At 40.6% G+C, this 15,830-nt stretch overlaps 2 protein-coding genes across 2 annotated transcripts; one reads left to right on the forward strand and one right to left on the reverse strand.

The window, feature by feature from the left end:
• Positions 1 to 230: 230 nt before the first annotated feature.
• On the forward strand, positions 231 to 8,357 carry LOC307000588 (uncharacterized protein). The gene is made up of 2 exons (XM_079616259.1): positions 231 to 529; positions 5,312 to 8,357. Exons 1-2 carry the CDS (start codon positions 382 to 384, stop codon positions 7,285 to 7,287), a joined length of 2,124 nt encoding a protein of 707 aa, XP_079472385.1. The 5' UTR covers positions 231 to 381; the 3' UTR covers positions 7,288 to 8,357.
• A 2,080-nt stretch (positions 8,358 to 10,437) lies between these two features.
• tekt4 (tektin 4) lies at positions 10,438 to 14,144 on the reverse strand. Its single transcript, XM_079616268.1, has 6 exons — positions 13,460 to 14,144; positions 12,316 to 12,386; positions 11,894 to 12,037; positions 11,470 to 11,692; positions 11,128 to 11,282; positions 10,438 to 10,921 (listed from the first exon to the last, which is right to left on the reverse strand). Exons 1-6 carry the CDS (start codon positions 14,135 to 14,137, stop codon positions 10,708 to 10,710), a joined length of 1,485 nt encoding a protein of 494 aa, XP_079472394.1. The 5' UTR covers positions 14,138 to 14,144; the 3' UTR covers positions 10,438 to 10,707.
• Between the last annotated feature and the right edge of the window lie 1,686 nt (positions 14,145 to 15,830).

The raw sequence follows: 15,830 nt of genomic DNA on the forward strand, positions 1-15,830 counted from the left end.
CGGTCCAATTAAATATCACTCTCCATTTTGCCTTTCTGCATATATTTGCAGGTTAGAACCTAAATTATAAAACTGAACCGAGATCAGGTAAAATCATATCAATACAGACACTGATGGTTCATGGGTTCATCCAGAGATGTTATAATATGGATCTTAAATGGCTCTGGTTATGCAGATAAACGCCTCCTAGCGGCGAACACTCAGTACATGACGTAACGATCACGTGACTTGCCCAGTTTGACGAGCTCTCCAAGCCATGGATTCGCAAACGTCTCGAAGCTTATTCAAGCAGCGTTTTGAACGCCAAAGCACTGATTTCAAACCAAATCAATTTTGGTTGTAGAATATCTGTTAGAGAATAGAGTGAATGAAACCTGACTGATGGAGACTGATGAAATAAGCAGCATCAAACATTCCCTAGTGATAAAGATGGAGCAGCCTGAAAACAAGCAAACCACACAGGCACCAGATGTGAAGACGAAAGCCTGCCAGACGACACCTATGCAACAGTGCAGGAATAAAACACTGAGTAAGTTTGTTATTTGTCACTTGCAATGAAAACATCTATTAAAATAACTTGTTAATTCTGTTTATTGTTAACCGTGAGACTAATAAAAAGCCTCATCGTGTATCAAATGATTTAAGCCTAAACCTAAATAATGTTCAAATGTCCACAATAGTAGCTTACTCCGCAAAACATCCAGTGTTAAATTAACTGTCCTGGGAGTTTATTTGACACCACACAAGTGTTAAAGTGTTAAAATAACAATGTTAAATGAACACTGTGATCACATTAAAGTTGATCAGTGATCACATTAAAGTTATTGAGATAATTAAGTGATTAATTGAGTGATGATTGACCATTATTGAAGATATCTGATGTTAACAAGCAATCACTAAAAGAGAAAATCACAGTTTTAAGTCACCGTTATGAAGATCAGAGTTTGCCTTACATGGGCTTTTGTCCCTTGAGTTTTTAATATTAGATTTTGTTTGTTTGGGCTGCTGTGTAACTGAGTTGTATCAGCCAGACAAGCAAAGGGAAAATGTGATCAGGTGGTGTTGGGTATGTTTTTACGTAATAATCATTTGACCTGAATCACCGAACTCATTTAGAGTCTAATCTCTGAGTTATATTTACGTTATTGATATTAACAGCAGCCTTGTGGTTCATTCTACAGCATACGACCCAGCATTTTCAATATAATCCAAAGGTTTTCTTAAAAGCCTCATAAAACAATGTTATACTAGATGCACTTTTCATTAACTTTTCCTTACAATTGTGTCTAGATCAACTCCTTAGCTTAGCCTGCTAACATATCCAGTGCAAGTTACTTTACATGATAATATAAAAACATGTATTAATGGTATAATGGCTTTGGTAATAGTTTTTCATTTTACCATTATTTAAAGGAACCGTATGTAAGATTGTGGCCAAAACCGGTACTGCAATCACTTTCAAATTACTGTAGAGTGGTGTATCCCCTCCCCCCTGACTCGAGGTTGCCAGATAGGCTGCTGGATCCAGCAGGAACGTAGGCCGCTACAAGAAGGAGCTTCCAGTGGCAAGACTAGAGCAGAGCTGGCAACCCGGATGCCGAAACACTACTGACTTCGTGATTGGTAGATAGGTGGAGGGTGGCACATCAGGCCAAAACACAACATGACAACATCAACATCAGTTGAGGGCTGCAACTTCACTTTTAAATGACAATATCCTGGCCGGACTACTGTTGTCAGTGATATAAGTATTTGAAATTAACATGATTTCTTAAAGGTGCCATGTGTATTGTCTGACAAAAAAATCAAGTCATTCTCCACATTCCATACCAGATGGGGGCAGTATACCTCCATAAAGTGAATTGGTCTACTCTAGAGTAACAGACGAGAAACGGCATAGTCTCTATGCTCCGCCCCTACCTTCACAACAACCCTAGAGCCATAGCCGAAGCCTAATAGAGGACGTTTTGCCTCCAGAGGAACGTTGGGTGATGTCAAGTGATTTTGAAACATGACATCTTCAAGCTACTCCCCTTCACCTTTACCAGTGAATGTTCATATTCGTTTTGTTCATATTACATTTTGAGTTGTATATACACATTCTTTGAATTAAATTAATTTGACAGACAGCATTCTGTCAACATCATTGGTCAACATCAGACAGCGCACGTGAACCGATCATCTCTACTATAGTAAAAAAAACACGAACACTGTTGAAAGATACAGTAGGCTACAAATGACCTGTTCGCGCCACAAATTGTTCTCCGTCCTTAGCGACCGAGTCATTGAATGTGAAACAGCCGGCTGCTGTCGTCAGCGAGCAGCAATATTAAGACAACGAGGGCGCGCGCGCCGCGTTGATACCTCCGTTTCAGTTTCTCGAACCCGCGCAGTGCGGCGGTCAGAACACGGAGACCATTCTGCCCCTAGCTATGCGTGCGAAAGCATGGGAAGCGATCCCGGGCGTGTCAGAATGGGTGCTGAACGTTGTAAAACAGAGCTATGCACTGCAGTTCGCTCGCCGTCCCCTGCGCTTTCGAGCCCGGACCGTGACGAGCGGTTCTTTTCTTATCTGATTTGATTTGTGCTTCAGAGCGCGTTTTTTTTCCCTGCAGCGGGTGGTGGTGGTAGGGGTCTCTTGCCAAGGGCTTCAGCCATCCTTCCGCTCTCTTCCCTGAATTGAAATGAAGTAGTGGGCTGTACTTTCCACATGATTGACATCAGGTTCAAGTACGCCCACAAGCCGTGCGAGTTATTCGTGTATTGCAGGTTGGCTGGTGGTTATGTTGCCCGCATACCGCCTCCCATGGCCGAAACTGGTATTACGACACCTGTCGGGCCGTGGCTAGGAATGCTAATGCTAATTAAGGTTGATATCTCTAAAGCACTATAACTTGACATTTTTTTAATGACATAATCGCCCTTATTTCTTCTCATTCTTTTGATGCGTGTAGCTAATTTTTTGGATATTTTTACCTCAATTTTTACACATGGCACCTTTAATGTCTACTGACATATCAGGGCCATTTTATGATTAATTGAAATACATTTCTTACATACGGTTCCTTTAAATAACCTTTTTAATGCAAGAGTAAATGTGTCCAGACCATGTGTTTTAAGGAATAATGGCACTTACACCATTAGAATGTATGTTAGTCAGCAGGTCATTATTGCAAAATAAACACTTTTGTGGTGATACAATTCAAAACCTTTCTGCTCCTGACTTATTGCTTTCTGATCCTGCTTAGCTATGGCTACTGACCATAAAAAATAAATATGTGGATATTGAATACTGATTTGAGTTTAAATACAGCCTGTATATTATCTTAAAGCTTCTGCTAAGAAAAATAAATAGTCCACTACAATATAAAAAAAATATGTTACAACAAGGTAAACGCTGCCCCTCTGTGCAACCAAGCAAACTGCTCCCACCATCGGCCATTCAATGGGTGCTTTGGTTGGCACAGAGATGCATCTGTGGCTGAACCTCACAGGCATCAAAGATAGGGACAGGGTGTTCCTGCTTGATGCCCCAATCTCACCTTCCGGCCTGTTAGGCGACTCGGGTAACGCAGTCGTCAGCAGGTTTCAGGTGGTGAAGAAACACAAGGAAGAATTCCTTCCTCGCCACACTCAGGGGGAGGAGCTGCCGGCCACAGAATCCAATTAGTAGGTTACAGAATCCAATTAGTTCGCCGTCTTCCGCATTTCAACGGCATTGTTTAGGAGTGTGTTTTTGGGAATGTTTGACCATTCTTCTAGAAGTGCATTTGTGAGGTCAGGCACTGATGTTGAACGGTAAGGCCTGGCTCCAAGAATTATTCCCAAAGTTGTTCTATCGGGTTGAGATCAGGACTCTGTGTAGGCCAGTCAAGTTCCTCCACATCAAACTCGCTCATCCCTATCTTTATGGACCTTGTGTAACAAGGTTCGTTGTTATGGGAAGAAGGAGGCGGGAACCGGCTTTAATAAATAAATAAACAAATACAAAAATGAAAGTATAATCCAGCAGCCCCTCGCAGACAACTGCTGGCCACATAAAACAGAAACAAAACGCAACATAAAACTCAGGCCGGTTCCTCTCTCGATCTTCACAGTCGTCGCTCCTCCTTTATGCTTCCGCTCCTCAATGAGAGATCCGAGACAGTGCGCCTCACAGGTGTCGTTCATCATTAATCACGCTAATCGCGTCGGTCTCTTACGTCCCTCGACCTCGTCCTGCTCACCACACTTGCTTTGTGCACAGGAGCGTGGCCATGTTGGAACAGGAAGGGGCAATCCCCAAACTGTTCCCACAAAGTTGGGAGTATGAAATTGTCCAAAATGTATTGGTATGCTGAAGCATTAGGGGTTCCTTTCACTGGAACTAAGGGGCCAAGCCCAACCCCTGAAAAACAATCCGACACCATAATCCCCCCTCCACCAAACTTTAAACTTGTGTCACAATGCAGTCAAGCAAGTACCGTTCTCCTGGCAACCGCCAAACTCAGACCATACCCAGTCCATCGGATTGCCAGACAGAGAAGTGTGATTTGTACCCCCAGAGCACGTTGTACTTGGTCACGTAAGGCTTTGATGCAGCTGCTCGGCCATGGAACCCCTTTCCATGAAGCTCTATACGCACTGTTCTTGAGCTAATCTGAAGGCCAAACAAAGTTTGGAGGTCTGTAGCTATTGACTCTGCAGAAAGTTGGCGACTTCTGTGCACTGGGCGCCTCAGCATGCGCTGACCCCGCTCTGTGATTTTACATGGCCTACCACTTTGTGGCTGAGTTGCTTCCACTTTGTTATAATCCTACTAACAGTTGATCATGGAATATTTAGTAGTGAGGAAATTTGATGAATGGACTTATTGCACAGGTGGCAACCTATCACAGTACCACGCTTGAATTCACTGAGCTCCTGAGAGCAACCCATTCTTTCACAAATGTTTGTAGAAGTGTCTGCATGCCTAGGTGCTTGATTTTAAACAACTGTGGCCATGGAAGTGATTGGAACACCTGAATTAAATGATTTGGAGGGGTGTATATTCATAGCCGGTCACACAAAAAAGTGTTCTCAGAGCGCTGAATCAAGCGCAGCATCTCATTCACACTTTTTCAGGAAAAAAGGTTACATTCAAGTAACCCTAGACGTTCATTTGTAATGAATCAGGATACATAGTAACTAAGGTCTACGACAAAGGTCTACAACTTTGTATAAAATTTCAGTTTCAATTGGATTTGAGCAAATATCATCTATTGCTTCGGCTAGCTCATCTTTGCTGCACTTGAATTGACTTTTAACATCGATCTTTCAATGTTTGTTTTAGATCTGAAGGAACTGAAAGAAGATTCTGTCACTTGCCATCAATGTGGGGTTTGTTTCACTGAACATGTAAGTCTGAAGAAGCACATGAGAATTCACACTGGAGAGAAGCCGTTCACCTGCTCTCAGTGCGAAAAGAGTTTCACACAACAAGGACAGCTGACACGTCACATGAAAATTCACACTGGAGAGAAGCCTTTCTCCTGCTCTGAGTGTGGAATGAACTTCATAGAAAAACACAAGCTTATTATTCACATGAGGATACATACTGGGGAGAAGCCTTGCACATGCTCTCAGTGTGGAAAGAGTTTCACACAACAAGGACAGCTGACACGTCACATGAAAATTCACACTGGAGAGAAGCCTTTCTCCTGCTTTGAGTGTGGAAGGAGTTTCATGGATCAACGACAACTAATAATTCACACCAGAATTCACACTGGGGAGAAGCCTTTCACTTGCCCTCAATGTGGAAAGAGTTTCACACAACACGGACAGCGGAAACGTCACATGAGAGTTCACACTGGAGAGAAGCCTTTCTCCTGCTCTCAATGTGGAAAGAGTTTCACAGTGAAACAAAGCCTTGAGAGTCACATGAGAATTCACACTGGAGAGAAGCCATTCACATGCCCTCAGTGCGAAAAGAGTTTCACATTGAAACAAAGCCTTGAGCGACACATTAGAATTCATACTGGAGAGAAGCCTTTTATCTGCTCTGAGTGTGGGATGGGCTTCATAGAAAAACAACAGCTTAATACTCACATGAGAATACACACTGGAGAGCAACCTTTCATCTGCTCTCAGTGTGGAAAGAGTTTCATTTTTAAACAAAGCCTTGACAGACACATGAGAATTCACACTGGGGAGAAGCCGTTCACCTGCTCTGAGTGTGAGATGGGCTTTATAGAGATGCAAAAGCTTAAAATTCATATGAGAATTCACACTGGAGAGAAACCTTTTACCTGCCCTCAATGTGGAAAGAGTTTCAGAGTAAACCGGAGCCTTAGGAGACACATGAGCATTCACACTGGAGAGAAACCTTTTGCCTGCACCCAGTGTGCAAGGAGTTACACAGTAAAACAACACCTTGAGAGTCACATGAGAATTCACACTGGAGTGAAGCCCTTCATCTGCTCTCAGTGTGGAAACAGTTTCATGGAACAACGGCAACTTCTAATTCACATGAGAATTCACACTGGAGAAAAACCTTTCTCCTGCCCTCAATGTGGAAAAAGTTTCAAACAACAAGGACAGCTGAGGTGTCACATGAGAATTCACACTGGAGAGAAGCCTTTCTCCTGCTCTCAATGTAGAAAGAGTTTCACAGTGAAGAGTAACCTTGAGAGTCACATGAGAATTCACACCGGCGAGAAGCCATTTTCCTGCTTTCTGTGTGGAAGGAGTTTCATGCAACAAGGACAACTTCAAACTCACATGAACAGTCACACTGGACAGAAGCCGTTCATCTGCTCTTATTGTATGAAGAGTTTCGCATTGAAACATATCCTTGAGAGACACATGAGAATTCACACTGGAGAGAAGCCGTTCACCTGCTCTCAGTGTGGAATGAGCTTCATAGATAAACAAAAGCTTAACATTCATATTAGAATTCACAATGGAGTGGAGCCTTTTACCTGCTCTGTGTGTGGAAAGAGTTTCACAATGAAAAGCACCCTCAAGAGACACATGAAAATTCACACTGGAGAGAAACCTTTCACCTGTCCTTATTGTATATTGAGGTTCACAGTGAAACAAAGCCTTGAGAGACACATAAGAGTTCACACTGGAGAGAAGCCGTTCTCCTGCTCTGAGTGTGGAAAGAGTTTTTTGCAACAAGGACACCTTCAAAGTCACATGAGAAGTCACACTGGAGAGAAGCCCTTCGTCTGCTCTGAGTGTGGAAAGAGTTTCACAGTTAAACAAAGCCTTAAAACTCACATGAGAATTCACATCTGTCAATCCCCGGTCAATCTGTTTAAATGATTAGGAGCCCATGACTCAAAAGAAGCCAATGGGACAATTTGGTTGAACGCCAGGCAAAACACAATGTAAATAGAAACATTTGATGCATTGAGAGTACACCTAATTTCAGTATTGTAACCAACACTAATTGCAGCAACCTTTGTCATAATCCTGATTATTTATTTAAAGAATTGCCTATATCTAATAGCCTGACAAGCCAGACCCACATCAAGATGTTAGGTCTAGGAACACACCATTGGCAGGGCTCAATCCAAGGGGCGGGATAAACAGCTGTCTTTCAAATTCCTTCTGCACGCAATAGGATAGCGCTACAAACAACCAGAGCAATGAAGATGATGACGCAGTCCGAACACATCTTCCTTTTTTAAGAATGTCTAAAGTGCCGTTCTTTTCTCAAAGAAAAGCTTAACTCCAAGTCTTCCAGAGTCGTGGCCAAAGCTGATTCGAAAGACCGCTGTTCGGCAGCAGCAGCAGCAATCTTCTTTGTTTTCAAGTAGCAGGGAATTCACGCCGAACTGTTACAACTCTGCCGTCATTATGTTAAGCCCGTCCACCGACTCTATACACGATGTGATTGGCCTGACTAGAGTTTGGTTTTTCCATCTCGGAAGCCAACGGCGAGTTGCTAGACGAGACTGCCTGCTCTACACTATATATCTAACATAAATGCTGAGTCATTTGAGTAGCATTGCCATCACTGCAGTTTAGTAAGTCATGATTTTTTTACCCTGTATATTTATTTATTTTGTTGTATATGTACAAATTTATCCTATGGTAAATGGTAATGGTAAATGGACTGCTTTTATATAGCGCTTTCACAGACCCAATGGCCACCAAAGCGCTTTACAAGTTGCCTCACATTCACCCATTCATACACCGACGGCGGTGTCTTGCTCATGGACACCTCGACACTTGGTCAGGGGCACATTATGCACATTTCATTTTTTTTACCTTATAGCTTTCATTTACTTACCATGCTTGTCTGATGCTGTAACCTTACCTTGTATAACTGCTGTGCAAAAAAATAACATTCACGATTTAATTATGTGCAAGGCAAATTAAATAAGTCAAACTATACTTTGGCATTGTGGTACAGTATTTTCACTTCCATGAATACATTATACAGATTAATTTACCAATGTCCCTATAGCGACTAAGCCCATACTCATTGTTTAAACTGTAAACACTCACTATTCACTGAAGACAGCCATCAAAACCAAATTATCCAGTCACAATGACATACATAAGGGCATTCGTAATCATTGTGATGCTTCACTGAAAAATAAATGTCAGTTTTCACGCTGAACACTTATACATTTTTTTGTACATGGGGAACGCCATGCTGAGAGAATGCCTGCGAATCAAGGGCGCATTCACAAAGACTCAGACTGTCTAGTGGTACCACTACTTAAGCCACTATCTTCCAATAAGAAAAGATATCCAAGCTTTTATGCTCTTATAACAAGGGAAGTCTCTGCCTTTACAACCCTCCTCCCTCCCTTGCAGGCCAAATGCCGGGCTCAAGAGGAGAGCTCTAAAGAATAACTGGCTCAGCAATGTGAGCTTCTTTTAAAGAAAGAGTGCAAAATAACAAGAAGGATTGCTTATTAGGCAAATTACCTTTACTTGTTTGGTTCTTAACATGGATCAATTTGAGCTTCAAAGGAGTGTGGATGACCCTACTTTTAAGACCCAACACAGTTGGGGAGGGAATGAACACCTTACTCAACCTTAAGGTCCTAAAGAGCAGCTGACCAAAGGGAGCATGCAAGCTGTTAAAACCGCAGCAGCTACAACCCTCAATGTTTCTGCTCCTCCAAGGGCGAGCCTCAGGCACAGGAGAGGCTCAACTGCAGGGGAGCTTAACCCTACTTAAAGACATCAGAGTAATGGGCTAATGGGTCGAGCTTGCCGCGTGCGACTTCCTGTTTCACGCCCCCATACCAAATCCAGATCTGGTTATATACATTCACCACATGCTATTTTACAAACAAACTGTTCCTGAAGACAAAAAAAAGCTGATGACATGCATTACAGGCGCCCTCTTATACTCAAAAGCGCTCTGCTAATGACCTTATGGACTATCGTTGGACAATAACATTTGGCGTGTTTTCACACATGCTTCAGACACTGGTCATGTTGAAGGCGCCTTCTATAGCGTTAATCTAGGACGCAGTGTTGAAATTCCAATCTTCTTGAATGGAATTAACGTTCTTATGCACTTGTTGAGACATAAACAACAACATACTTTTTTTTTTAAGTACTCCCTTTATTTAACCAATACTTTGTAAACATTAAATATTTTACTCTTGTAAATTGCATGAGCCATATAATCAGAGTATAAAGTCTGTATTTGTGTCAGACAGTCTGTAAGTTGAAACTAGTCCTACCATACTGATACCATTTGTCCACAAATGCCTGTTTCAACAGTTATCAACATTGCAAATCTATTTTTTAGTATTTACATTTTTTTAATATTTAATATACATTTATAACGCTAAACTTTGTGTTACAAAACACAAATGAACGCTACTGTGAGGGTGTTTCTAATACAACGGCTGAGGGAGTGATGGCAAATTTCCATCTTTCTCTCTTCTGACTGCCGTAATCAATCTCTCAATATATTTTTTCCTCTTTTGGAAAGTCACAGAAACGCTGAAATGGATTTTTTTTCTTTTGACATTGGAGCAAATGGGAATACAAAAATTATATTTGCTGCCATCTCCTGTTCACCACTACAGAAGTTTAGCCAACTATGACTACATCTGCTTCTGAGAACCCCAGAAATGTGAAAAGGGTCCAGTTATTTTTTTAAATTAGATTTCAGGATTATTTTATTGGAATGACTTTCAAATCCTGATTTAACAAAGAAAATAATACAATAATAATAATAGTGTTCTTATGTCATGTATGTTTGATTTACATGAACAAATCTTAAAGGGATAGTGTGCAAAAAAAACACTCACATTTTAATAAAAGTCAGTGTTTTTTTTGACCTCGCTGAGTTTCATTGTATGGTTCATGTCAACTTTCATTGAAATGTTTTTCAAAATCTTTCCTTTTGTGTTCTGCAGAAGAAATAAGCACAGATTTGTCATTCTTGGACCGACTATCCCTTTAAATGTAAATTTGTGTAGGCCTAGAAAACTTGTGATTGGTCACTCTTAATTTATTTATTATATGTAGAAACAAATCTAAATGACAAATAAAAGAGCACAATAAAACATTTAATAACTATAATAATATATCATTAAAAGTAGAATGATTGCATTTTCTTTAAAACCAGAGGATATATAATCACTGGATGAAAAAAAAATGAAAAAACAGACACACACCCACACCCACACACTGCAGGCCGCTGGAAGAAACAGTCTAACAGACCCGGACCTCCTGTTGAGGAGGGAATGTTATAAGAGTGTGTCAGTATCCTGACAGCACTGTGACAGTAGGGTAGCGTGTGCGGTGCGTCATACACTTCTCCCTGTCGATGAGGAGAGAGTTTGTTTTGCAAGCGATGTCTTTCTCCAGGGCCAGTCGACTCTCCTCCAGGTCAGACAAAGATTTGCGTGCCTCATACAGCTGCTGCTGTAGGGCTGATACTGTCCTGCTGAGCTTTGATGCCTCACCTAACAGACTACAAAACACACACGCATCAGATCAGTGAGTGAGTGAGTGAGTGAGTGAGTGAGTGAGTGAGTGAGTGAGTGAGTGAGTGAGTGAGTGAGTGAGTGAGTGAGTGAGTGAGTGAGTGAGTGAGTGAGTGAGTGAGTGAGTGAGTAAATGAATGTGTGTGAGAGTGCGAGTGAGTGTGTGTGTGTAAGTGTAAGTGAGTGCATGTACCTGAGTTGCGGCTGGTCTCGGCACAGCTCAATGTTGGGTCTGAAGGTCCGGTTATGCAGCCTGGATTGAGCCACTCTGAGTGGAGCTTCTTTATCATACACAGCTTGCTGCAAGTATGATATATTCTTCTCCTGAGCCCCGATCTGATCCAGAATCTATTACACGGTAAACAACCATAGAGAGTCATTTCATGTTTATTTGTATAAAGTATGAAATGTGAAGATTATATAGGCTTATCTAAAGCCTATATTATATAAAATTATCTAAAAATGATTTTCTTATCAGTGTATGTGATCATATGTATATATGTATAGGCTTTTGCTTTGTAAAGGTGTGTATTGCCTGTCCCAGGTGCAGCTCCAGCTGTGTTTTGGACTGGCTCAGTTCCATGCAGCGCTGGATAAATGCCTGATCTACAGTAACACACTGCGCCCGCAGGTCCTCCGTCGTCTCCTGCAACACTCGCTCAGACAGCCTTCTCAGGGCCTGGCTCGCCGTCTCCTCTCTCTCCGCCAGCCGCAGGTTATCCACAGTAAACTTACGCCACACCTCCTCATCACACACCCTACAGAGAAACACACCGGAGAGGGCCGTCACTGATGCTGTCACGAACCCGTCATTGTGCATTATCAAGAATCCAATACAGCCAAAAACTGTTCATAATGATCTGGTTAAGCTGAACGACACCTTTGATATGCTGAAGTGTATTGTGCAAGGTGTGTGTGAAATGAAAATACTGTTTGTGTTTGTGAGTTCTGGCACGCACTGATCCTGCAGCGCTGCTGAGCTGGGATGCTGTTGTGTGTCCATGCTCCTGTTGTTATAACGTCCACACTGGTCATCCAAGGTGTAGGCCTGCTGTTTATCAGACCAGTCGAACTCAAGAGTCTGCGTCACCTCCCGGTTCAGCCTGGCACACACAAACAGTTTTATGACTATACACTCTAAAAAATGTTGGGTGGTTTTTCAACCCAATTTTGGGTCAAATATGGACAAACCCAGCCGTTTAACCCAAGGTTTGGTCCATTTGACCCGATTGGGTTAAAACAACCCAGCATTTTTTTTTAGCAATCTGAATAAAATCTATCTCAGTTATGTGCTGTAGTCTCAAAGGAAGTAAATGATGACAAAAAAATTAATTTCTGATGACAGAATATATTAAAGAGAGATTCATAATTCATAACTGGCCTGATCTGGTTAAGAGTTTGATCCAGAGTTTTTTTCAGCAGGGCCTGGATGCTTCTGATCAGCTCCACCTCCTGTTGGAAATCATTCAATGAACTGTTTTAGGATCTGTTGTTCACATATTTGTCTTGTTTGTGCTTCTTTATTCAGTAGCTATACTAATAATAATATAAATAAATCAATTATTGTTATTATTTGTTATTATTGAAAAGGGTTCTACAACCCAGCAAACACAGAGCATTCCCCTAAAGTTCCTATTTGATCATTTTTTCCAGAACGTTCCATGCAGGTTGTTTTAGGTTTTGTTTTTTATAATGTTATGCTGAAATGTGTCATTTTCACGTATTTTGCGAATAGTTTATTAAAACCTGGATTTGATCAGTCAAAACGCATAATTTTCAGATAAATCCAGTTGTATAGCTAAAAATATTAAACAATAGGCTATATTAAGAAAGAGAGAAGCATGTCGACCCGCTAATTCAATGGTAAGAAATTAATGTAATGTTATCCTATAGTTACTAACATTGTTATTCATTTTTAATATCTGTGAATACAATTCATATTTTAATTTGGCACTTAACTTAAAATCTTTTACTGTGGTAGGCTAGTGTTACAAATTACGATATCTTACTTGGATGGATAAATGGATAAAATCAATCTTTTAATCCTCCATATGACGGTTTATGTGCTAAGAATATTTATATTGATTAAACTAAAACAATACATGGTTTGACGTCCATTGTCATTAAAAGAGTGCGTTGCACCTTAAAGGCGCAGTACCTAATTCTACTTACATGTTCCATGTCAAGGGAACCTTTTGCACAACTGTTCTATTTCCGTAATGAAAACTTTCCTAGCTAATCAAAAACAAACGTTACAAATAACGTTTTGGAAACGTTCCCTTCCCAGAGCGTTCAGAGAACCCAAAACTAACGTTCCAATAACGTTCTGCCTCCATAAATTGTTCGCTGCCATGGGAATTACTAGGCTACTAGTGTAGGCTATTTGTTGTTTTATGTATAATTATTATTATTCTCTTGAACAAAGAAAATACAAAAATAGAGATTACATAATTTCCACTTTGTGGAGAGCCAAAGACAAATTTCCATACGAGTAGACTATTTTTTAAAAAAAATGTTTTTCATGCCTTTAGAAGTTCCTCTTGCACCGGGTCCTCCACCAGATCCGGGCCGAAGCGTCTCTCTCGGCACGTCAGGTTATCAGTGGCGATGGCGAAGGGGATCTCGGTGGCGTCCAGCGCTTTTTCCAGCCGCCTTCTCGAGCCAATCAGCAGGTGTGTTTCTGCGTTCAGCCGCTCGATAAACTGCGCCAACTCGGATCTCCAGCGGTGGATGTCCTGCAGCCGCTCGCCCAGGTGTTTGGTGCCCTCGGTCTGCGTGCGTAAAGTCCCGGCGTCGGTCTCCGTTTTCAGCGCTTTGGACTCGTGGCAAATATTCTCCGCGCGGTTCCGGTCCACGACGGCCCGGTTTAAGAGAGCGGAGTTATTGGTGAACCACTCTTCGGGAGTGTATTTGGCGCTCCGGTAGCCCGCGGTGGCCAGACCGGCGGATGTACCCGCGTAAACGTTTCCCTTAACGGTGGTCTCCGGGTTTGTGACCTGTGGCTGTGAGCCATTCTGTGCCACTACCCGCGTGTCAAAATGGGGTCGCGACACCAAAACTTGGGATGACATCATAATTTGGTGTAAATTAAAAAAAGGATTCACTAGCCTGTATTTAAAATCGTTTTGTAAGAGATCTGTTCCTGTAGCGGTCGAAGTCGCCGAATGTTTGTATTCCGCAGCCTGGATACAGCCGGTTTCCATGGACGCGTTTTTCTGACACACACACACACACACACACACACACACACACACACACACACACACACACACACACACACACACACACACACACACACACACACACACACACACACACACAGTCTCTCTCTCTCTCTCTCTCTCTCTCTCTCTCTCTCTCTCTCTCTCTCTCTCTCTCTCTCTCTCTAAGGTTAATGACTGACTAATTACAGGAAATGCTGGACTCAATATATAACAGATAACAACAGCACACATTTGTTTCAGTGAGCTAATGGAAACTTCCGAATCCTCCCACAATGGCCAACCACATTAAAGTTTAATGTGCAATGAGTAACAACTGACAGAGGAAAATATATTGATGCATTTACAATGTGCACATCAGACATCACCCAAAATAATTGAAAGCAAGGAACTCAAACGTTTAATACATAAAATAACATAATAAAAGAGAAGTACAAAGTTTTAGACGCATCAAATATATATATATATATATATATATATATATATATATATATATATATATATATATATATATATATATATATGTCATTTGTAACAACCAAAATGATATTCCATTAATTCCTGTTATTTTCCCCTTCTACATAAAATGTAACATTGCTTAAACTGTGACACACAGGACATGACATAATTTTAGATTAGTCCCGGTCATGGATTGTATCATCTAAAGTCTATCTGCTGACCTGCCAACATTTGCTTTAACAACAATAATTTGGCTAAACGTGGCTAAATGTTGCTTTCTTCACTGTAAAATCTAACATTGTTCTTACTAAGACTTTTTTAGTTAACTTTACTTAATGTCCAATAATTTGTTGATCTTGCTTAAAATAATTTAGTAATCTGTACTGTTTGCATGCTATGCCTTTGTTACTCAGAAAACCCAAGTAAACTTTACTTGACTGGTTTGAGTACCATTTTGCCAAAGCAAAAAACAGGCGGGCAAATGGTTTTTGAGGCGGGGCAATTCTTTTCACTTATTTCTTCCACTTCTGCAGTCATCATTCATTTTCCAGTCACGTGGAATGTTATTGTCAATAAAACAAAAACAATTTGGGAGAACGTCACATAAGTTGACTTCATAAATTCATGTTGATATCCTAAAATTTCTCACCGTTATTGTGATTAGTGTTCTCTTTGGTTGGCCATTTATATTATTGTAATTCTCTTCCAATTGATGCAGTGATGCAACATGAAATCGCAGATATTTGATTTCAAAGGAAGTTAAGTAATAAATATTACATAAATTTAAATCTAAATTATTTCCATGTTTTGAATGAATGTATAAATGATATATAGCATAACTTTAATGTATAATAATGATCTATAAACATTTTATTGCTAACACTTATGCCATAAACTTTTAATTGGGTTGAAATAATCCCTCTATATTTGTGACAATATCTTGCAATGTTTCTTGAGTCACACCAGACTTCAACATTCAGCATACAAACAACATGGTAACAATTATTTTTTATTTTTTATTAATTAGACCATTACCATTTTATTAGCTGTCTCTTAGTATAACCCCAATAACGATAGCAAATTGTAATGGTAAAATAAAGCCAAAAATAATAAAACAAAGAAATTAATTTATTCATGCCGCAATGCACTATGGGAGTACACTTCCTCAGATCACAGATAGAATTAAGTTGACAAAACTTAAATAGATTAAGTTACG

The sequence above is a fragment of the Phoxinus phoxinus genome (genome assembly GCF_949152265.1).
Source record: "Phoxinus phoxinus genome assembly, chromosome: 6".
In the NCBI taxonomy this organism is placed as follows: domain Eukaryota; kingdom Metazoa; phylum Chordata; class Actinopteri; order Cypriniformes; family Leuciscidae; genus Phoxinus; species Phoxinus phoxinus.

Coding starts and splice junctions, on each gene's coding strand:
- LOC307000588 (XM_079616259.1), top strand. CDS start 382: ATGGAGACTGATGAAATAAGCAGCATCAAACATTCCCTAGTGATAAAG. Junction 530..5,311: donor GTGCAGGAATAAAACACTGA/GTAAGTTTGTTA, acceptor TGTTTGTTTTAG/ATCTGAAGGAACTGAAAGAA.
- tekt4 (XM_079616268.1), bottom strand. CDS start 14,137: ATGGAAACCGGCTGTATCCAGGCTGCGGAATACAAACATTCGGCGACT. Junction 12,038..12,315: donor CAAACTCTTAACCAGATCAG/GCCAGTTATGAA, acceptor TGTGTGTGCCAG/GCTGAACCGGGAGGTGACGC. Junction 11,693..11,893: donor TCAGCAGCGCTGCAGGATCA/GTGCGTGCCAGA, acceptor GTTTCTCTGTAG/GGTGTGTGATGAGGAGGTGT.